The following is a 22,637-nucleotide window of genomic DNA, read 5'->3' on the forward strand; positions in this document are numbered from 1 at the left end:
GTTCATTACGTCTAATGGCAAACAGTTGAGCAATATGCTGCAAAGTACATATGGGTTGAGTTTTTCTTCTCTTTTAACAGGTCAGATAGTCTTGAAATACCTCCACAGCTGACAGCCATGCAGCATTTTATGAGTCTTCTTGCCCAGTAAATGCGGGCAGATGTTGTAGGATTTGGAACCTTACAAGGCACTGGAGTATAGCTGGTGGGAGGTAATTCTGATGAGTGCTTAACCTCTCACTAAAAAAGTAGCAGCTTGGAGAAGGCAGTATTTACTGCAGGAAACATTAGCTTGTCAGAGAGCTAAAGCACTGCAAAGAACCCCTCTGAATGACCATGCAAGTCTTCAGCCAGATGTTCTCCCCAGCACAGAGTGGTGCACGCCCTGCAGGGAGGAGCAGGGAGGCCTTTGCATCACTCACAGGCAGAATTGCTTCCTGTAGGAAAGCAGCTCACTGATGTGAGAGTGCACAAGCCATTCTATGCAGGCTTGTAAAATACCATGGAAATCAGCTGACCCCTGCAGGCATTTATTTTATTAGTCCTAAATGATCAAATAATCCTTTGAGAGAACTCTCTGTGGAACCACTGTGCAATTCATCTGCAAGTGAGAGGAAATGCTTGGATCTAAGCTCTGTTATTCTTGTTTTTGGGGGGGTTAAACCATGACACAAGCATATTGAGAAGTGTCCATGGTAGTCACCCTCAGTGTTCCTGGAGTCACAGTTGCTGCTGGCTGCCCAGAGAGCTGGGATAAACACTGAAACTGTCCTCCTGGTTGAACCTCCTCCTCTGACTATTGAGTATTTCACTGAGTGCTGGAAGAGCAAACCATCAGTTTTTCTAAAGATAGCAACTTATTCTAATTTGAGCAGTACAGGAGGCTTGGAGAACACACCCCTGATGTCGGGCCCCTCTGACCTGTGAAAGGTAAGGACACAAACCTGATTTTCAAAGATTGCTGTGGCTTTGATCTAAACTCTACCACAGGCCCATCCTGTCTCCATGATCACCACTCCCTAAGACACCACTGTTCCTATATCATGCTGTGTATTTGTAAAGTGAAAGAAAACTTTCCTTTAGCAGTGCCAGAGCTTAGTTCTGAATATACTGAAAATAATCATGAATATTCCCTTCTTTTCTTTGCTCACTCATACCTGGCAAGGAGGGGAAGAAATGCAGTTATTGCAGTGACTGAAAGACAAATATAGTAACTAAGGGAGTGAGAAGCTGGCATGAAAGTTTTTGCAGGAACCCAGGCCAGATCACGCACCATTGAAATGGTCATTGGCCATGGCATAGATTTTTAAAATGCTTGAATTAAAAAGTGAATGAAGGGGAAATAGCAAATGAAATCCATGTGTAGGAGAGCAGGAATATAACATCAGTCAGCTCACAAAGAGTTTCTCTATACATGTTGCCCTTGGACACTCCTGTAGAGAAGGGCCACATTTTCCTTATCAGGGGAAAATCGTGGCACTGAATGTGCCTGGCACAGGCACACCTTTTATGGGGTGCCTTTCCATGCAAATGTGTTTGGGATATACAGACTTTACAGGAACACTTAAAGGACTGTACATCTGAAGGGCTGTTCTACTTTAGAGTCCAGATTGTTTTATTATGAGCTAAATGTTCTTTAAGCTACCTGTGAATGAGGGCATTGTGACATTTAGCAACTGGCTTGATTGAACACAGATGTGAGCCACATTCCATGTGGAGAAGATCCAAAGGGAGAGATCCTAGGCTTGTTTCTGATTTGCAAGGAGGAGTTTGAATGCAATTACTTGACATTGAGTTACCAAGATAGATGGAAACAAATCTCTTGCTCACACATCTGCAGTACTGGAAATGTAAAATCAGCCTGAGTTTGAGATCGTGGGCTGCCTTCAGATGTCAGGCAAACAAAGCTGCTGTATGTGAAAGCTGAAGTCCTGTGGAAATGGGCAGTATCCACCCAGAAATGGGAGGGGGCCTGACATTTCTGTACATTGCTTACCAAGAGGCTTCCTACACAGCACTGCTTTCTGATGTCTTCCAGGCTGTGTCTGAATATTAGAAAAAGTGCTATTACCTGGGAAAACATTTGGGGGGAAAAAAAGTGGTTGCATGAGGAACAGGGCTGAATTGATAGCATGCAATGTCTGTTGATAATTTTCCAGTTTCTTGAGTGTAAAATTTACTGATGCAAAACTGAAATTGCTCAAGGCAGAGTTCATTTTGTTGTGGAAGTGTTTATTTCTTATCAACAACTTAAAGAAGAAAAGCAAACATTTGGGGCCATTTCTGATGCTGAATTCTACAAAACTGCTCACAGAAAATGTCACTAGCAGGCTTCATTCTCTGCTCCTGGAGTGAGAGGGTTTATCTTTGCCCTCATTACTTGTGGCACTTGTTTGTTCTCCTGGCATTTGAACTGAGGGTGCAACGTTGAAAACAGTCTCTCCAGTCTGCCCTGTGAAGTGGAACAGGGACTGAGCTACAGCAGTCCCCAGGATAAAGGTTGATGTTGGAATGAAATATTGCTGAACCTGAATCTTTTAAGAACTTTTTTTTCCCATGCAGATAATTGATTTTATTTATTTTTTTTCTCCCAGCTTTGCATCCTTGTTCAGCTGGGAAGAAATTCCAAGTGTTTACTAACTTTGGTTGTTTGGTTGTCTGGAGTGCCCTTATCTGTAATTGTTCTGCTGTAACAACACTGAGCTGCCAAGATACGGTGAGCTTAGCAGCTCTCAAGGTGTACCCTGGGGAGAGGTTTCCATTCTTTGAATGTGGTGCTGTAGGGCAAGAAAAAGAGTTGTGTTTGATCTCAGTTTAGACAAACTATGCTCAAGTGATACTCCTTCAGGATACAATGACAGGAACAGAGAAGAGAAAAAACCTGAGTTGCCAGGATTGTTGAACTTCAGTTTATAGGAAATACCAGTCTTAACCACTCTGGCAAAGTATTTAAGTGTGCAGGTAAAAAAAAAATCAGGAAGTTTAAGTTTCTGTCTCTGTACCACAGTCCTTCCTTTGGAAAATCCCCTGGGCTGAGGGAGCCTGTGGGGACACCTGAGCTTGGGTAGCTCAGCTAAAATGACAAAAATATATTTTACAAAACCACAGTGCAAAATCCACCACGCTGGGTCTAGTCACTGTGGGAAGCTATGGAGCAAGAATCATTCCCCATCCTCTCACCCCTGCATTTCCACCCTCTTCTCCCTGCTCACTCACCTGCCCTGGGTGTGCATGGACACACTGGCTCTGCACAGCTGGTGCAAAATTCAGATTAAGTTAATTCCAACTGTGCAAATCTCTCCTTTTTCTAATTCTCTCTGATTGTTTGGAAACCAGGAAGCTGCAGTATCATGTGCAGGTAGCACAGCAATAAACATGTTCCCAATCACAATTTACACATAAAGCGTGAGTCCCTCGAGGTAACTCATCCCCCTCTTGACAGCTTTAATAAAGGATGATGGATTGTTTCTAAATGACAGTTTAGGAAAATCAAAAATTCCCCCCTGTATTGTTTTGAGCTCTGGTGTACAAGAGCTGTTTTGTCTTCTGTGGAAGTTGTTTTTGCCTGTAAGCACTGGGGCTCTATTACTCTCCTTCACAGTGGTGAGAAATGCTCAGTTACCACAGGAGTGTGTTCATCCTGCTGCATATCCGTGACTTTCTGAAAAACTGCAGGAGCCAAGCGTGGGTGGGAAGTGGGGAAGTGCCAAGAGCTGAATGTGTTGCTGTCTTCAGGATGCTGCTCTGGGCAGTCTCCTGGTGTGGGCTGTGGGAAGGAGGAGGAATTGGACACTGATCCACCCAGAGCTGCCTCCGAGGCAAGAATGCCAGGAGGGGGCATCACCTGAGCCCACCTGTGCTGGCTCAGCTCCCCAGCCAGGATGTGCAGGGGGCTTGGGCAAACCCAGACCTCCAGGTACCTGGCAGTCACCTGCACTCTGCTTTCCTTCACTCCACTCTTTTCTTTTTAAAGACCACATGTGTCAACAAATTAGTTGTGGAGGGCAGAGTCCTCTCTCTCTCTCTCATTTCTTTTTGGCTTGAGATTTATTTCTCGGTGCATGTGCTTTGTAGCTGCACTTGGCAGAGTGGAGTTTGTTCAGCTGTCCATTCCCCAGCTAATCTGGTGTCCTAAAATAAAAACAAGCAAGTGGATCTTTGGGGAATGGTTGCCCCATGAAGACGTGCAGCCCTGCTCAGAGTCATTTACATGGTGAGAAGCCAGAAAAGAAAAAAAACCAAAGGCTGAGGGACTCAGCAGGGCTCAGTCTGATGGGACATTGAGGTGATGGAATGGAGCCCAGACAAGAGCCCACTGCAGCCATGAAGCACCAAAATCTTTCCTATATCATGTGAAATGAGAAATTTTGAAATCACAACCAGCAGAGAGTGGAGTTAAATCAAGGCTAGAACTTGCCATGGGTGCCAGATCCAGGGGATTGGCAAGCTTGCAGCTTGCAGCTCTCCTACCACTCTCTTGGTGGGAGACAAAGAAGGACCATTCCTGGACATCTCATCTGAACCTTTACTTTTCCCCACGTAAAAACTTTGTGGTAATGCATCCTCTAGCTAAGAAGGCCTGGCTGGACATCAGCTGCTTTGTTTGAGACAAAACAATGTCCATCTTTCTCTTCCTAATATCCCAGGATGAAGCAACGTGTTTGCTCCCTGCTGTCCCAGAAATCTCAGCAGTATTGTTCTTATGTTTGGAATATCAGCACCAGGGAACAAACGTTTCTTCTGAAAATTCCTGGGAACCTGGTCCATAAGGACAGGGGCCAGGACATACCTGTGCATGAAAGAGCACGTGTGAGAGGTTCTGTACATAATCTGAGGGGTTTTCCTACAGGAGATGATGATAAAAAGTACTATTCTGTTAGTTATTGGAAAAAGAAGTAACTGAATTTTAAATCTGGGCTCAATCCTTGTGTCCCAGCTTTGTTTCCCAGCCCAACAAGCAATGTTTTAGTGTATGTAATGAATGCCTTTCAATCAGCAAACCCCAGAAGAGCCCAAAGTCTTTACAACCTGAGATTTGTGCCATACTTCTTTCTAGTGATCTGATACTTAGCTTCCTGTTGGAAATTATTTGTATTAATACATGCTGTTGCTTTAATTGCTGCTGTGTTTTATGACTGTGGTATTCTTTCCCTTAGGCACAACAGGGATTTACCAGGGAGCCAATGGCCTGACAAATTCTGCAGGATTCAGTGCTGTGCATCAGGTATGGTTCAGCATCCATTACTGGCAACCTCCACACTTATTTTAAACACCTGGAAAATTTGCAGATCAGAGAGATTATTCCAGTGTTCAGATACATTTAAGGAAGGTGTTGTTGTGTATTTTGCTGAAAACCATTCTGCTCTGCTCCCATGGCCTGTCTGTTTGCTGGACCTGTAGATCTCTTGATTAATTGGAAGATGTGTCTCAGTGCACACAGAGTGCAGCCCATGCAGGAGGAGGATGCCCCAATGGCCTCTGCTGTGCTGCTGTAGCAGTGCCAAGAGTTTCATCATCATTCTGCCATCTTACAACTTCCAGATATGTTGTCCATCCTCTCCAGGGAGAACTGTTTCTGCAGTCCTGTCGTCTGCTGTCTTGGCACTGTGCAGTAAATACAACAGTTTGAAAGAGGCTTTGGCAGGTCCTGATGAATATTGAGCCATCTGAGCTGTCTGTGCACTCCCTCCTTTGAGAACACACCTGTCTGTGGCTTCATGCCTCAGATACCTTGATAAATGTGTGGGTATAAATAAACAGCACACACGTATACACAAGGCAGATGTTTTCCAGTAGCAAATGGCTCTTCTTGTTTGGCCCAAACAAATGAGTCCACTGTCCCAGAAAATGTGTTTTGGTTGGCCAGTAGTTTCAGTTCCTTGTTTGTAGGGTGATTGTTGACTTGTATTTTCAATGGCAACAGAGGGCAATTTCTTTATTGCTTCAGTTTGCCTAAAAACATCAGTATTTGCTGATAAGAGTGCATGTGATTGAAGCATGGAGGTTACCTAAAAAGGGAAAAAATAATTGGGCTGTTTTCATTATTTTGTGATATTCTGCAAGAGAAAACAATGAAATTATCTCATTTCTTTTGCAGTCTAATTGTTCTTGTGACAACTTGAGTCTTTGTTCTTGAAAGCTCCCTGGTGACTGAAAGTTAATGAAATAGCTGTGTCACAGATAAAGATGTAAGCTGTTAAAGGAGGAAAGTGCTTTTAGTCTTTCTACAGACCGTTTATTATTTAATTTTATTTAATACCAGAGGCTAATTATGATTTCTGAGGAAATAAAAACCTTTTGCTGAGAGACAATGCTCAGAGCATGAGCACAGTTCTCTATCTGGAAAAGCAAATCAGTGGACAAGGGCAGGAGTTGCAAATAAAATGAAAAGAAAGAAATTAACTCTTTTTGCTTTAACTCTCCAGAGATAAATTTTATAATCTATTCCAGTGTCCTGCTTCTCACAGAGAAAAAAAAAAAAAAAAGAAAAGCTATGAAGGTAATGGATGTGGAGTTTTTTTGGAAGCCTTAAAATCAAGACAAAAGGGTTTTGTGATACCTCAGCTTCCTAAGGTCACTCATGCCTTGTATTTTTTGTTCATTTTTCTGTAGGTAGGGAAGATGATTCAGGCATTAGTTATTGCTGAGATAGTTGGACAGACTGTTGTGAGCATTGCTGCAAAACAGTTGCTACTTTCTCTTCATTTCTTTAGTTTAACAGCTGATCAGAAAATGTTGCTGATCAGGGGAAAATGCAGCTTGTTTTGCTCCTTCTCTCACCCAGTTATTTGTTCTGTTCTTGCAGTTTCTTTGGTATTTTGTTGTTTACAGAGATTATTATTATACAGAGATTATGTATTCCAGCACGGAATTCAAAAAGCCTTACTTCCCTCTTATATAAAATTGCTAAACTCTGTAACACAAAATGTGTCAGCACTGATAACTAAAACCCTCTGAAAAAAAGCAGAACTTGCCAGATTTCTGACCTCCTGTTGATTGGTCGATCACAATAAAATAGGAGTACATTTGGGAGAAGCAGAAGTGTAATTTTTTTAAGTGAGTGAGATATGGTCCCTTAGTGAAATATTCCTGAGCTGTGACTCTCTGAGTCCGTAAGTAACCCTGCTTTCGTGGTGCCTGACTCGTTTGAAAGATAAAAACACACGTGTGCCAGTTGGATGTTTCTTTTTTCCTCAAAGGAATATTCATCCTATCCAAGCTTTCCTCAGAGCCAGTACTCCCAGTATTACAGCTCGTCCTACAACTCTCCCTACGTGTCTGCAAACAGCATCAGCCCCTCGGCCATCCCGACCTCCACCTACTCCCTGCAGGAATCCTCCCACAACATCACCAGTCAGAGCACAGAGTCCCTCTCTGGTAAGAGCATCCCTTGTGTCTCCAGGCTGGCAGTCTCAGCCACCTGGAGGCATAAACACTATAACCTTGTTGGTGGAGTTTTTTAAAATAGGTGTATTTACGTGGGTAACTCAGATTTCCTGGCACTTAACAGTTCTGCTTGCACAGGGGTTTGGGAAGAGATTTGAACATCCAGGCTCTCTAAAACCATCCTGTGTTGTTTTCATGAGTGTGCAGGGTTTGATCTCCTCTAAAGGTGGTACAGAAAGATAAAACAATTACCTACAAACCCCAGATCAGTACTGAGGGCTAACATGGATAGCAGTGAATTCAAACCAAACAGCCATGCTCTGAAAAAGCCCCAGTTTCCTGAATGTCTGATGACTTTTCAGCTCATATGTCTGTCAAGGTTCATATTCACCTCTTGCAACAACAAGTAATTTGTGCATTCATAAATAAGTACATTAAGACAAAATCCCTCTTTAAAAAAATCTGCACAAACCATTTGTCTTAGGTTGAAAGTTCAAGGTGGATTCCAAGCAGAAAACGAAGCTTCAAGATTTGTGGCCTCTCTTTGAATGCTTAATTTTTAAAGTTTTAAAGCTTAAATGTTGTATGGAATTACTGATGGATTATGATCCTCCAGTGTACTGTTTGAGTGCAGTCTTCAGATATTACTTCCCTACCAGTTTCCATTGCTGTGCAACAACATTTATATAAAACACCACTTAACTTGTGGATGATCACTCAACACACCCATGGCAGGTCTGCTGGCTTATGAAACACATCTGAACATCTGTGGTTGCTCTAAAAGAAAAATGACCTAATATTGTTTTTTAAAAAGAAGTGATCACAGACTGCTCTAAAGTTAGATCTTGTCTCAGCCCTTTTGAGAAAGGATGATTTCAAAAAGGCTTGTTAGGCACAATCCCAGCTTCTCTGAAGAAGAGGATGGTTATTCTAGGAAGCTGCAGAGGCCATAACTTAGCAAGGTGAAAAGAAAAATATGTTTGAATAGGATTTGTAGTGTAAGGTAAGTGAAATCCAGACAGCTTTATGAAACTCAAGCCAGTCAAAACAGATACTTCATGCATGGAAAGTTCACCTTTAACTGTCTCTTCTTGGTTGTTTCTAAAATACTGTACTCTGTGAAATGGAGTAGGGCTCAACAAGGTAGTTCTATATTTTTAAATATAAGTCGATGCAAAAGTATATTTTTAATAGTGAGCATTCGTCAGAATTTAAAAAAAATCTTTTCAGAATTTGAATTGGTCTTGGATTCTTTTTCCATTGCCTTTCTGATTTCTCTCTCTGAAAAGAAGTGGGGAGGGGAAAATTCCAAAAGCTTTTCTTATCAACAAAAATGTGATAAGGTTTTTGAAGTGACACATCCTTTTTAAAATGTTATGCATGTGGTCTTGGTGATTTTTGAAGTTGCTTTAACAAGTCTTAGGAGTTAAAACTTATTTCTCCAACAGTGTTAGCTGCTGACGTGGAAAGAGTAAGATTTTCTCTTGATGTTGTCACAGTGTTTTTGTTGCTCTCCTTTGAAAGATTTCATGCTTTAATTATAGTGATACAGTGCAAAAATTTAAGTTTACAATGGAATTTCTTTTTCCCAATAGGGGAATATTCAACAACACCAGCAAAAGATGTAGAAACAGAGAGACATCACAGGGGGTCAGATGGCAAAGTACGAGCCCGGTCAAAAAGGAGCAACGATCCTTCCCCTACTGCTGACAGTGAGATCGAGGTAAGAACTTGAATTTATATTCCTTAGTAAATCCAGCAAAGATAAACAGTTGCATCTCATAGCAAATCCCAGAGACAGAATAAAATCCTATAACTGAAACCTGCAGACATAGGTAGTCAAAACAATCGCTTAATTTCCATGTTATCAGCACCTCAAACTGTTCTTCCTGTGTACACTTCTTTTCCTTTGGGCTTTTTCTGAGCCTGCTGTTTTGTTCCCCTGACTTGATGTGCAACGAGGGATTGGAGTGGTTGGGATTTGAGCAGGCTCTCAGGATGAGCAGCACACACATAGTTCCAAAATTCCTGATGTTTCCCTTTGCCTGCTTTCACAGAGCATCTACAGTCAGCGCTCCAAATGGGCTCGAGATCTTAAAAAGCTCAGCAGTCCAACAGGACATATTTGCTGACTGAACCTATTCCTGCAGTTGCTTAATGTGTAACTATATTTCTTTTTTTCCACCCCATCTGTCATCGCAGCGTGTGTTTGTGTGGGATTTGGATGAGACGATAATTATTTTTCACTCCTTACTCACGGGAACCTTCGCGTCCAGATACGGGAAGGTAAAATTCAATTTTTTTAGCATTACTGCTTGTCCAGCCAAATTGCATCGGGAACTGTGGGGGCAGCTGACGAGGCAGCTTCTCAAACAGGTGCTGCCTCTTTTATTCAGACGTGTTTGTGTAAATGTGTCCTGTGGTATTTCCTCCCAACATGTGAGAATTTAATTTACCTCCCTTTTCACGTTGCAAGTAGCCCCTCGTTTTTCAAAAAGCTCAGCTGCTGCTGCTGGATGGGGATGGTCTTTCAGTGTCTGTCTTCTGCAAGAAAGAGCATCAGGCAGCCAGACAGCCTGAACTTTAGCCTGAATGAGGTAACACATTTTTTGGTAGACCAGTGTTTTCTTATGAATCTCAGACAACTTGGTAAGAGTGATTTTGTGTTTGTCAGTCTAGGTTGCCATGAAGAACACTGGCTCTGCTTCCCACATAGCTGCTGAAGCTCACATTTTTAAGGGGATTTAGGAACCATATCTAGCTGTGCTTACTTTAGATACCCCCCCTTGAAATGCAGGCAATTCCATTTTTTTTGGTAACTCAATCTGTGGCTGAACAGACTGAACTTGGCTGCTAAAGAGAAAACCTCTGGCTTTTGGATTTAGTACCAGGTGCTTCAGTTTCTTCTAAGGCAGCTTTTTATGATAAACACTCAAGTCACTTTGGATTACAGAATGTCAAACACTTTTAAACGGGTGGGAAAAAAGACAATATCATTACCTAATTAGAAGTGGATGACCTAGTTGGCAGCTGTTTCTACACATGGCTTTGAACAGTCAGCTTCATCAGGAGACTGGAAAATAGCCCTGCTTCTCTCAAGAAGGCAGAAATATGATTTGACATCATTTCATGGCTTTACCAGCTGTACTTTTTTACGATGGTTGTAACGAGCTGAACGTGTAATTAGTGAGATAGATTTATTGTTCGCTGTTAGATGTGCACAGTTGTAAAGGATATAAAATGGTGTTTGTGGTGTGGAAGTCTACTGCAGCACTTGGAATGCTGCTAACACTTCTAACAGCACCCTCTGAAAACCAAGCACGTTGTTTCCAGGCAGGGATTTATTCCGATGGGGCGATTGAAGCGGTTGCTTTTCCCAGGGAACGTGGTGAGGGAGGTGTACCTGTGTAAGCTCAAACCTGCTGCCTGCAGAGACCAGAAAGAATTAGGCAGGATCAGGAAACAATTGTCTGCTTCGGAAAACCTCTGTATAAATCTATAAAATGACAAAACTTCCGTTGGCCGTTTCTCTTATGCCAATTTAAGGAATGATACAAACAGGAATATTTTCTTTTGAGTGAATGAATGAATCACCTTTTACTATTAAGTTACAACAGGCTCCTTGAGAAACTTCTTCAGAAGGATTTTTTTTTGCAGTTCTTCATTTGTTTCTTCACTATTAATTCCTCAGGGCTTTCCTGTAAGGGAAATGATTGTGTTATAAAAGTGTTATAGTCTGGTGGCTTGATCCAAAGACAACCAGAAGCTTTGGTGGGCTTTGGAACAGACCTTAAACCAAGAGGGAAATACAGCACATTCAGACAGGCTGCCCTGGGAAGTGTTAAACAGTAACACAATTCAAAACTATCAGGTACAAGTGAAACAGAGAGTCAGAGGTTAATAATTTCATAATCTCTTACTTCAGTAGCATAGGAAGTGCTAATCTCGAAGTAAATTAAGTGTCAAGACCTAAATTCTTATTTTTTTTTGTCCATAACTGATCACAAAATAGTCATGTGCCTGTATATAGGCATGCACATGCTTATAATTAAACCTCACATGTGGAGATCTTGGTTCAGTATGTCTTCCTCCAGGAAACATGTCAGTTTATAGGATCTTGACCATTCCCCTGACCAACATTTATGTCCCAGTGTCATCCTGTAGAGCTGCTGTGCAGATGCTCAGAGAATTAGTCTATAAAGTTGTTCAAGCTGAAGAATAACACCTCTTTCTGGGGTGATTTTTTTGGGAAGATGGGAGGAGGAACATCAACCACAGCTTCAGAGTTTTGGGTCTAAACTCCTTTGTTCTTTAGTGACAAAATCTCAAATGGTTCTGTGTGTTGCCTCTTCCTTGGTGATGGCAGCAAGAAGGAGCTGTCCAAAAAATAATTAAAAAAAAAAAAAAAAAAGGAGGGGCAGAATTCACAAAGAGGATTATCAGTTGTAGTCAAGTGTTAACTGTTAATGCATCAGTGTATGTTTTCTGACCGGATTTCCTGCGAAAATTCTCTTTTCTTTGGTTTCTGAGGGAAACCACTGTGGTTCTTGCTGTAGATGTGGACTCCTCAGAGCACTGAGGGTTAATCTCAGGTGTTTAGAAAATGCTTTGCCCACAGCATCAGTAGCAGTTAAAACACAAAACTTACTCAAGATTGAAGCATGAATGCAGAGCCCAGCCTGGGCTGCTCTGCCCAGACTCTTTACTCTGGCCCATGGATTGCACAGTCCTCTGACATTGGGTCTTAATGTCTTTGCCAGATGGTCCCTGCTGTATAACCTCTGTAGTGGCAGTCAGAGCCTGCACATTCACATCTCCTTTTGCTTCTTCCTTGCCCACAGCTGAGTGGGGGCATCCCTGCCCCAACATGGTCCAAGGGATGGGGGCACAAAGCTCTCAAACCCAAGGACATCTCTGCACCCGTGGCTTCTCAGCAGGAAGCCTTCTGACAAGAAAAAGCAAACCCCCCCCCAAAGCTCCAGAGGCAGTTAACCCTGGGTATTATGTTCAGGAGGGTTTATAAGACCTCTTCTGCAGGGCTCTGATCCCACCATGACTGCAGAATATTTACCATGTGCTCAGAGACCACAGCAGGTGTAGACCATTATAGATTATCCTGCTGTCCTTCCAGACTTTTTAATCCCTTCAGGTGTGTAGAATAGAGCTCCTCAGGGAGATGGCTGCAGTCTTTACTATGTCTGCAGGGATCTGCCCCCCAAATCACTCACTAAACATAGTGGGAGAAATGGCTCAAAATCCATAACAGGCTGCTGGGCTTTCCCACAAGCTGGGTAAAACTCAAGGGACTTGTTTGAAGCAGGTAGGTGAACACAGAAAGATTCTCTTGGTGGTATTAATTCAGAAAAAATATGAAGACATTGCATGCTCTCCTGAGCCAAAGTCCATGAGTCTTTTCCTCTTTTCCTGAGATATTTTTAAGTTTATTCCATAATCTGTGTTGTCTAAACCATAAAAAACTTCTGCATCTCTTTCAGTCTGAGAAATTTGAAGGATTCATTCTCACACTTTTTGAGGGATTAGCATCCTTGAAAAGGGGGCACAGGGTGTGTTGCATTCCCTAACTGGGAGGTGTGTGTGAAGGTAATACCTTTCCTTAGTATTTTGTGTTGCTCCCAGAACGTGTTCTGCTGTGGCTGTGTGTTGGTATACACTTCTTGGGATTGTAGTGTCCAAATGAATTATGAGTAAAATAAAATCTGGAGTTAAAATTCATCCTTATGTGCAAGAAAGATACTCTGAAATCCTGGAACCCAATCACAAGGATTTTATCTTGGCCTGAACTTACAGAACTGAATGCATAGGACAGTGTAAATTCTTGATTTGTGTTGGATCTTCATCAGTACTTTGGCAAGTTCAGATCTATAAAATTCCCTTTAAGAACCATAGCAATTTCTGAGATGCCCAGTTGAGGACAGGACATAAACATGATTTTCTAGCATTTAAGCAAATGCCATAGCTGCTCTGTGCTGGCTGACTGTGAACTGGCCTGTCTTGTTATGATTTTATGGATCTAGGAAACCTTATTCCTCAACAGTTTCACTGGCAGCTGTATGTTCTTAAAAAAAGTTTTCCTTTAAATGAATTATAATTTCCAATTAAAAAAAAAAAAAGTCATTGAAAAGTTCCTCCTTGGCTCTACTGGAGATCCTTGTAAAACCCTAGGTTTGATTTTTTAATTTCACCTTTTTTCCCCTGCTTTCAGTGAATCCCTCAAGTAGCTTGTGCTTTTCCCTGCTTTGTTCTCTCACAGGACCCTAAAGCCAGGACCTGAGTGAAACACCGTGGGGATTTAATCAAATCTGATGGTGATTCATGCTTCTAATGGCCGAGTCTGTCCTTTACTACTTTACAAACTGAGAAGGAATAAAACCCCATTTTATTGCTCGGCTGTTAAAAACTATTTGTAGAAGTTGCTAAGGTTCAAATCAAAAGGGGCCTCCCTTGAGAACTATTAGTTAATTCTAAGTGCCATGGAGTCGCTTTTTTCCTTCTTCTCTCGCTTGAGATGTGGCCTTATATCATGACTGCTGTTCAAACATCTGAGAGTTTTCCATTCCTTTGACAAACATGAGCCAAAGTGCTTAAGGACATCTGTTTATTTTATTTCTTTAATGAGAAAACCTTCCAATTTCTTACTGGCTCAGCTGTGTTTATTTACATTTTGTTAGTCATATGTGTGGGGCACCTTGGGACGTTAAAAACCTGCAGAGGCCTATGCTGAGGGCTGCTTGCAGGCATCCTGGTCAGAAAGGCAGAATAAGCCCTTCCTAAGGAAAACACAGTCCTTGGAACTCCATAAAATAGATTTTCAAAACAAATAGAGCCTAATTCACTCAGTAGATCATGGATTAAGTCAAGATGAATACAATTTGGAAAGGATTTTCTGAGGAAGTCGGAGATTTTTTTACCCACTGGAGGCTAAACCTTGTGTTTAATGCCTTTTTAAGTTAAATTAAAAAAGCATTCAATCACTGCAGGTAATAAAGAAGTCTGTTACTTTAGACATGCTGCTATATCAATTATTTAGCTCATTATTGGAGAGGAGGGAGGGGGTGAATAATTCCAGCCATCTGATTGTTTCAAAGGTGTATTTCAGGAGCAGGGGTCTGTGTTTGTCATCTGTGCTGGCTGATGGGAAGCAGCAGCAGGAACATCCCCAGCAGGTTGGGGGGTGGGCAGGGGAGGTGCTGGGAGCTCCTGGGGATGGAACCTCTTGTTCTGCAGCTTAGGAGAACGGGGGGGGTTTCTGAACAAAGTGCACATGTGGCATTTGGAACCATTAAAGGATCATTTTGAACATAAAATAACATGTCAGAAACAATGCTGGGTTATTAAACAAGGAGGAGGAAAGGCAACCTGCTTTCCAGTTGGGGAAAAAGAGTTAAAAAAAAAAAAAGCAACAAAGGGAACTGACTTGTTTTAGGAAGTTGCATGAGCCAAATGTGCCATTGTGCTGAGGGTTCCACTCCAGGAGGTGTTTCTCCACCAAGCTTTCCAGGAGTTTTGGGGTTTTCACAGAGCTATCAGGGACTTTCATATCGAAATGCAGTGATTTTCCTGTGTGGAGGGGAAGGAAATGAAGATCAGTTTGGTTTAAATTCCACTCCCTCTTCTGAAACTTATACCATGTATAGTACAAAGGAATTATTTTTGGTCATGAACCTTTTGCTGCCTTTTATCCTCAAACATCATGGCCCAGCTTTTAACCTGTATTTAAGTACAATACTACCATGGGACTGGAATCCATTTTGGATTTTATGAGTTCAGACATGGGATAAATCATTGTAATTGTTGCTGCCTGACCCTAAGTGTGGTTCCTGTAGAGAAGGAGGAGAACCTTTTCAATCTCCATGTGCTCTTGAATGGGAGGGTTTAGTGACCTACGTGCCCATTTGCTTATTGGAATAATTTCCAAGGTGAATTCCCCACCCATATGTGAACAGATACATGACAGTAAAGACAGTCTTTCAATAAATATTGGAAACACTCCTTAAATCACAGTAAGGGTGAAAAGGTGTCTGAAGAAAAGGGGTTAAATTATATTTGCTCTCCATCTAGCACGGACTTTTCACATACCTGTGGATACTATTAATTTAAATTCAGTAGGTTGTCTAATAAACCTGGATATATCAGTATTTGGGGAACAATATCTTCATTTTGAGAGGGAAAAAGTTTGGGCCCTGAAAAGCTGAGTGATTCTGTTTGAAAAGGGGTGATCCTTTTTTAAAGAAGCCTGAAGTGTAGTCCCTTAGGTAAATCACTTCTGAAAATGGCTTTTAGCTCCTGAGCTACTTTCATTACTTAAAACAATTTTTCTCACAAATACCCACTCCCTTGCTGGAAAAGCTCTGAGAGGCTCAGTCTGGCTCTGTGTTATTAAAAAGATAAAATTGCAAGCTAAGCTACTTAAGGGTAGTTAGTGAAAGAGCTAAATGTGTTTTCTTCCTCAAAAAGACATGGATGCTTGAACTAGAACTGATACACATGGTTAATATCCCATTATTATGGGAAAGTCTTGTTCATGCCTCAGGTTTTGATCAAGGTGTAAAATGTTACAGCAAAAGAATGGTTATTCTCACAGACCCTTTTTTGTTCAAACATGTGGCCCTGGTATTGGTATATTTGCTTTTTTGATTATTATTATCATTTTTATACTAGAACCAAGCTGGTCCACTTTCCAGGAGTTCCCAAGTAATTAAACCCAATTAAAACTATTAAATTCTTTCTTTTGGTGACAACATTATTAACAGCTAACCACAAGGAGGAGATTTAACTTGGAAAGCCCTTGATTGTGTACTAATCCGTCTCTCACCTCTGGCTGACACCTGTGGCAGGTAAACCCTATAGAATAGGAGTCTGATGAATACTTTTAATTAATACTTTCTTCCTTGTAGAAAAGTAATTATTTGCTCACGGCATAAATAGGTATTTGGCAGGGATTTAAAAGAGTGATTAGTTGAAAATACCAGGGCTTTATTTTGGTGGGGTTTTTTTAAGGGAAGTGATGGTGTCTGAATCCAAGATCCACGCTCAGAATGACTTTGTCCTGACAATTTGAATGTCGAGTTAATTGTCACGTTGCTGAATGGAGGCAGAGCCAGACAACAGGCTGAGTTGTTCTCCATCTCAGAGGAGCCAGTTTTGCCCCTTTGCTAATGGCCTGCAAGTCTGAACAGGGTACCTGCAGGGCAGAGGCTTGGAATGGGCTTTGGATCCAGGATTGGAGGCAGGAGTGACTTGCACTTGAGAGATTGCCAGAGATAAGATGCTTCCCTCTTCCTTCCCAAATTACAGTGTGCAGGAGGGGAGCACTGGCTGTGGACAGGCAGCCAACTGGATTAGTGGTGGCTGCAGGTGTTAACAAGTACATGCCTTTTTAATGCATATTCTAGGGCAAGTATAAGCAGTTTGTGAAGTCTCTGTGTTGCGGGAGATCAGTGGGAAGAATGTTTTAAGAGGGAGCCTTTTGGGAGGGTGCTGGTGCTGCAGTCTGAGGTGTGACTGCAGCAGTGCAGGCTTCTGGGCAGGGTAGCTCCTGGAAAAGGATCTAGAGACCAACACAGTCCATTTTGGAACGTGCTGGCAGCTATTTGTACCCTAATTTGGGTGTGCATGCACATCCTGCATCCCCTTTGCTCTGCTAGAATACAGGCCAGTCAGAGTTTCTCATGGTGAAACTTTCCCCCCTTGCTGTCATGGGGGAATATTTGTTCTCTGCTCACCTCCAGTTTTTGTGGAAATCCTCTTTAAGCACAGACAAACTGAAGGCTTTTCAGCAAGCTCCTTTTAGACATCTTCTGTCATATTGTTACTTGAAATGAGGGGTCAAAATGAAAACGGAAACAGAAATTAATTTTGGGTGGGGTGATGTCAGCTCAGAGGACATACTTGAATTCAAATTGTAATTTTTAAAAAAACTCACTTCACGTGCACAGAACTAGTTCAAGGATTAGAAACAGTGCATGCAGCTGGCCAGCTTGAAAACAACATTGGGAGCAAATGTGTCAGCTTGTGCCATTGGGATGTGAAAGAAAAAAATCCCTCTTGGTGAATTGGATACTTTTTTCTTCCTTCACAGCATGTGCCACAGGCTTCTGTTGCCCGTGTTTTCCTCCAGTTAGGACTATTTGCTGAATAGGCAGCAAAATTACCCCAAAACAAGCAGAAATGATGCTGCTCACAAGGTGTGGCCACTGGCAGCAGTATGCAGTAGCCCATCAGGCCTCGGGTGAAAGTCACAGGCAAGAGAGAAACAGCAGAGATGTGTCCAAGGATGCTCTTCAGGGCAAACATTTTTTATGGAAGATGTTGAAAAAGGACTTACCTTGCTCTTTGCACTTTTTGATCCTTCATTGTTTATAAAGGAGTAGCAGGGATTGGAGGCTTTTTAGGTCTGAGTTCCCTCAAGATGTGCCCTAAGGAGAAAGGGGCAGCTGTGAGACTGTGACTCCTGTTCTGTAGAAGGGAAGGGTGCATTGAGAAGGGGGGATGTGATGAGTCTCTTCAAGGATGAATAGTCCAGAATGAGCACTGGTGCTTATCCCCCCCCACCAGTGGGGAGAAGCTGTTCCAGCTGTGCACTGGAGGGTCAGGAATGCCTGCTCATGTCTGAGCACCAGAGGTTCACACTAAAAGTTTGGAGCTGTTTAATTTTGACCCCGAGGGAAGCCCCAACATTGGTGCATGGCAGAGGTGAGGCAAGTGGGGATACACTGTGCTGCTGCAGGTTTTATTTACAGAAGGAGTTTATTGCCTGTTTTCCATCCCTGCCTCTCATTGTCCCTGTTTGTGAGAGCATGACTCGTGGATTAGCAGAGGGAGAGCCTCGCTCTTCTAGAGTTACTAAACAAGCACTGGGGGGGGAGTTTTTAGATTAATCTGTTTTCACTGTAAAAAGTGGTTCCTGGAGGAGATTTGGTTTCAAGCTGTCTGTGGTCCTTGGGCTTCACATGCGTCAGGAAACACTGGCTGGATCTGTGAACCAGGAAGCTTGTTCCCAGGGCTCCAGGGCATACTTTTCCTACGGAAGGACATGTTAGCAGGGACCACTGGTACAAGTGTGGCAACTTTAGGCTGCTCTGCTGAACTCACACTGCTCCAGCATGGGCAGTAGCATCCCCAGCAGCACAGAGATGTCCTTCAGTGGCACAGGATTTCTGTGCCTGGCAAGAGCTCTCTGTCAACACCTTCAGGCAAATTTCATAATTCTCTTTCAGGTTATTTTACCCACTGTACAGAGAATTTGGACAACACATTGATTGAGACACCCATATCACTTTGGTGCTCTCCTGTCAGTCTGATTTTCCTGTTTATTTGTAGTTGAATTGACAGCTAGAGCAACCCTGTCTTTACTCAGTGATGGTACCACCTGTGCCACAGTGGGGTCCAAGTCTGGGACTGGTGCTTCTAGGTGCTGCAGTAATGCAAATAAATAATGGCTTGAGGAACCCTGGCCTGGTGCCTCTAGACACCTCTGTCATACTGGGAGTGCTGGTTGGCCTTTTAACTTTATCAGCCTCTTTAAGACTTGGAAGCCTGCCTTGCTGGGGAGGAAATGTCCATACTGTGAAAGCAGTGATGCCAAATCATTTCCCCAGATGACTTCCCCTCTGGGTGGTAAAATGCATTTTTCTGTTTTGTTTTCATTCCATCATATTCTGTATCTCAAGAGAAAGATTCCCCCTCCCCCCCATCTACAGTTTGGTTTCCATATTGTTTAGTTTAAGAGAAGGTAACTTCATACACTGTGGAAATGTTTCCCACTCCCCATTAGTGATTAATACCAATAAAGTTAAAGACAAAGCTTAGAGGATAAATGACAGGTACCAACCAATGAGATTTCCTGAAAGAGTTTTAAAGGCTTAATGATCCTTGAAATGTATAAAAATAAATTGCTTCATTAAAAACTATTTTACAAAATAATTTCTTCCTAGCAGCGTATTTTCTTCAGAACAGTTCCCTGGTGTAACTACACCTGGGTAGTAAAATTCGATTCAGTGCTGTTTGCATGGGGCCACAGTGAGATGCCCTGGTTACTCCTGTGTCCCTGTGCCTTGTCAGGGGAGCAGCTTTGGGGCTTAAAATTAGAGACACGTTCAAGGCAAGTCTGTTGAATTTTTTTACTTTTTTTACCCAGAGGAGACAGTGCCCTTCTTTCTGGGGCAGCAACAGGCATGTTCAAACGTGAGTGACAGAGCTTTTCTTTAATGGGCAGAGTGCTTGTGAGTCACACACATGGCTAAAACCACAGCCATTCTGCTCTAATTAAAGAGAACTACACCAGGAATGCGTAATAATTAGGTTAGTGTGTAATACACCCTCCATGTCAACAGCCTCTGCCACAAAGGTTGATTGAAATGTGCTCAGCCTCCCAACATTGTGCTCCCTGTTAGAGCTCCTCAGTTAATTCATTACTGTCCTGTCATACAATAACAGGACTCCACAGAAATCTGCAGAAAATTAGAGACTTACACAGAAATCTGCCCTGTTTTAGCATGGCTTGTGACTTCAGTAGAGGAAAACCACCCACTTGAACTTAAAGATGAGAGATCCCCAACCTAATGAGGAAGAATTAACAAAAAAAACCCTGTTGTGGGAATGCCTATTTTTTTTCCAAGTTGTCTGTTGTTGTTTAGCTGGAACAGGCACATGCTTTTGAGCTATGAGTGTTTATCAAATTGACCACAGACTATTTTTGCTCATGTTTTTGAAGTATTTAACGAATAAGAAAATGTGCTGCTGGTAACCTTGTTTGCATCAGTGTGTTTCTGTGCTCTTGGTGTGGGTTTGGAAGAAGGTCAGTTGTTTGGGGGCAGGAAAATGGCAGAGTGAGCAAACAGGCAGAGTCAGGAGCATTGGGTGCAGTGCCATTTCTAACACTGGCTGGAAGGACAGATGAACCCATCCTGCATTTTCATGTGCTGTATCTTGTCTTTTTTTACTATTTCTGAGCAATGCAGTTACTTGGGTGTAACTGCCATTACGTCTGCAGTGGTGGCTCTGCAGGCTTGCTGTCCTGAGCACCAATAGTCATATTGGACAAGGATTTTACTGTGTTATTATTGGGTTTGCATGGTAGGATGGGGTTGTTGTAGCTCTGCTGATGCTGTTTAATAAGTAGGCAGCTTCAGTGGGGATGAAATGACTGATTTGAAGGACAGTGCAGGAAAGGGTCACCCTCTGTGCACCCTGTTGCTTGTAACTATCCCCAAACCATTCACTAATGATGGAAACCAATTTTTTTGTCTAGCCTACTGAAGCATTCTTATATACTATTCTTATATAGTTTCAGGTGTTTAAAGGATCTTTATATCATCTGAAGGATGTGGGCTGTTATTGGTCAGGGTGAGTTATAGACATCCTTCAAAGAACAGGATTTGTTTATCTAAGGAGAGCAAAAGAAAGAATGTGAAAATCATGTTAATGTTAAGATACACTTGGGAAATCAAATTATTTAAATAAATGTGTCTTCAGAAACAGGAATATGTTTGTTTTAAGATCTCCCACCCCCGTCCCCAAAAAGAGAAAATCAAAGTGAGTGGAAAAAAACCCTGATTTTCCCCCCCCCAGGACACCACGACGTCTGTGCGGATTGGTCTCATGATGGAAGAAATGATCTTCAACCTTGCAGATACACATCTGTTCTTTAATGACCTGGAGGTATGTAGCTGCTTATTTTATTTAACATATCTCTCTCTCTCTAATCATTTGCATGTGATCTACGAACTTGGTTTTTTTGGCCAAGAAGTTTTTATTTTTGGACCCTGAAGAAATGGGCCTTGGGTGGCTTGTTGGAAGCATTCTCACTGGGTCCCTTTGACATCTTCAGTCTGTTGAGGAATTTTTTGCTAAATACACACTAGCAGTGATGGGTTTTGGTAGGTTTAGTAAATCTAACAGTGAGGACGTTGCTGCTGCTTCTCCTGAGATTTGCTATTTAATAATTTTATTAAGGTAAATTAGCGTAGATCCTATGGGGCAGGTAGCAATTAGCTGTGAGCCAATGCAGAGGTTTTAAAAATGGTCCTGTTCTTGGGGAAGCTGTGTTGCACACACAGGCAGAGCAGGAGGTCTGCTCAAGCTCAGGCACACTGCAGGATGAAACTGGGGGAGTTAGAACATAAAAGACCGAGAGAAGAATCCTTACACCTGACTGTGTCTTATACGAAGCAGAAATCCTTTTGAATGTGTTATAAAATTCAAGCAAAGTGATGGTTGCAGAGTTGTGCCACCAGCTGAGAAGCAGCTGTAGAGCAGTGATGAAAATCTGTTCACATTTGCAGTCAGTAGAGCCTGAATGGGTCAGTACAGAGCGAGGTGGGGTCTGTGCTGGGCACCTTGGAGTCACAATTCTGCTTGGAGGCATTTGGGGGGGAAATCTGGCACCCCTGGGCAGACTTCTGTGGTCTTCTTTTTTTTTTTTTTTCGCTTGAAAAAGGAAGAATTTGTTGCTGTGCCAGATGAAAGGAGAGAACTTTTTCTTTGCCTAATGAGTTCAGCAAGAATTTCTGGTTCCTTCACTTCTTAATTGCACTGTGGTCCTCTGTGTTATGGGAGGTACAACCTTTCCTGCCACCTGGCTCCTCACAGTCCTGAGGTTTCACTTGCTGAGAATTTTTATTTCCTTTCAAAGACAAGTAGTGGGTAGCACCTGAACTGACATGACAGATTTTTCCTCTTTCAGCTTTTTTCAGAGAGGGAGTTTGTGATGAGGGCACAGCAAGTACAAAGTGAAAAAAAATCCTTCTCTTAGGGAGAAAGAAAAGAGAGTTTCTCTTTGGGAGTCCAGGGCACTAATATAAGTATGATAATACTTAATATACAGCCACCACCCATCAGATCTCAACATGTGATGCAACAAAGCTCCATGTCCTGCACAAAGCCACCCTCCAGAAACCCATTGCCTATCCAGACTTTTGCAGGAATTACCAGTTTTAAAACAACTTTTCTTCACTTACTGCTCTAAAACTTTAAATGAAGCAGCAAATTGTCTGGCCTCAGTCAAGTTGTGCACATTTATCAGTCAGTTACAGCTTTGGGCACTGGTGGTTTGGTTTTAGCTGAGTCTTTTCAATAAAAAATTGAGGGATGACAGAGAATTCAAGAGAAGTAAATGTTCCTTACAGAATTTCACTTTTTCAAAAAAAGCCATTTCAGTTTGGAAGAATTTGCAGTGACAGAGTCATCCAGAGTTACTCACCCTACTCCTTCTGTCAGCATGATGAATAAAAG

General features: G+C 42.2%; 1 protein-coding gene across 8 annotated transcripts in view; it reads left to right on the forward strand.

The window, feature by feature from the left end:
- EYA2 (EYA transcriptional coactivator and phosphatase 2) overlaps positions 1–22,637 on the forward strand; it is an 81,733-nt gene that overhangs the window by 49,860 nt on the left and 9,236 nt on the right. For all 8 annotated transcript variants that reach the window (XM_064673689.1, XM_064673688.1, XM_064673687.1 and 5 more), the window contains 5 exons: positions 5,156–5,223; positions 7,199–7,376; positions 8,981–9,108; positions 9,588–9,671; positions 20,976–21,065. In XM_064673689.1, the coding sequence (XP_064529759.1) occupies positions 5,156–5,223; positions 7,199–7,376; positions 8,981–9,108; positions 9,588–9,671; positions 20,976–21,065 (548 nt within the window). The remainder of the gene's footprint in view (positions 1–5,155; positions 5,224–7,198; positions 7,377–8,980; positions 9,109–9,587; positions 9,672–20,975; positions 21,066–22,637) is intronic.

The sequence above is a fragment of the Pseudopipra pipra genome, chromosome 17 (assembly GCF_036250125.1).
Source record: "Pseudopipra pipra isolate bDixPip1 chromosome 17, bDixPip1.hap1, whole genome shotgun sequence".
Lineage (NCBI taxonomy): Eukaryota > Metazoa > Chordata > Aves > Passeriformes > Pipridae > Pseudopipra > Pseudopipra pipra.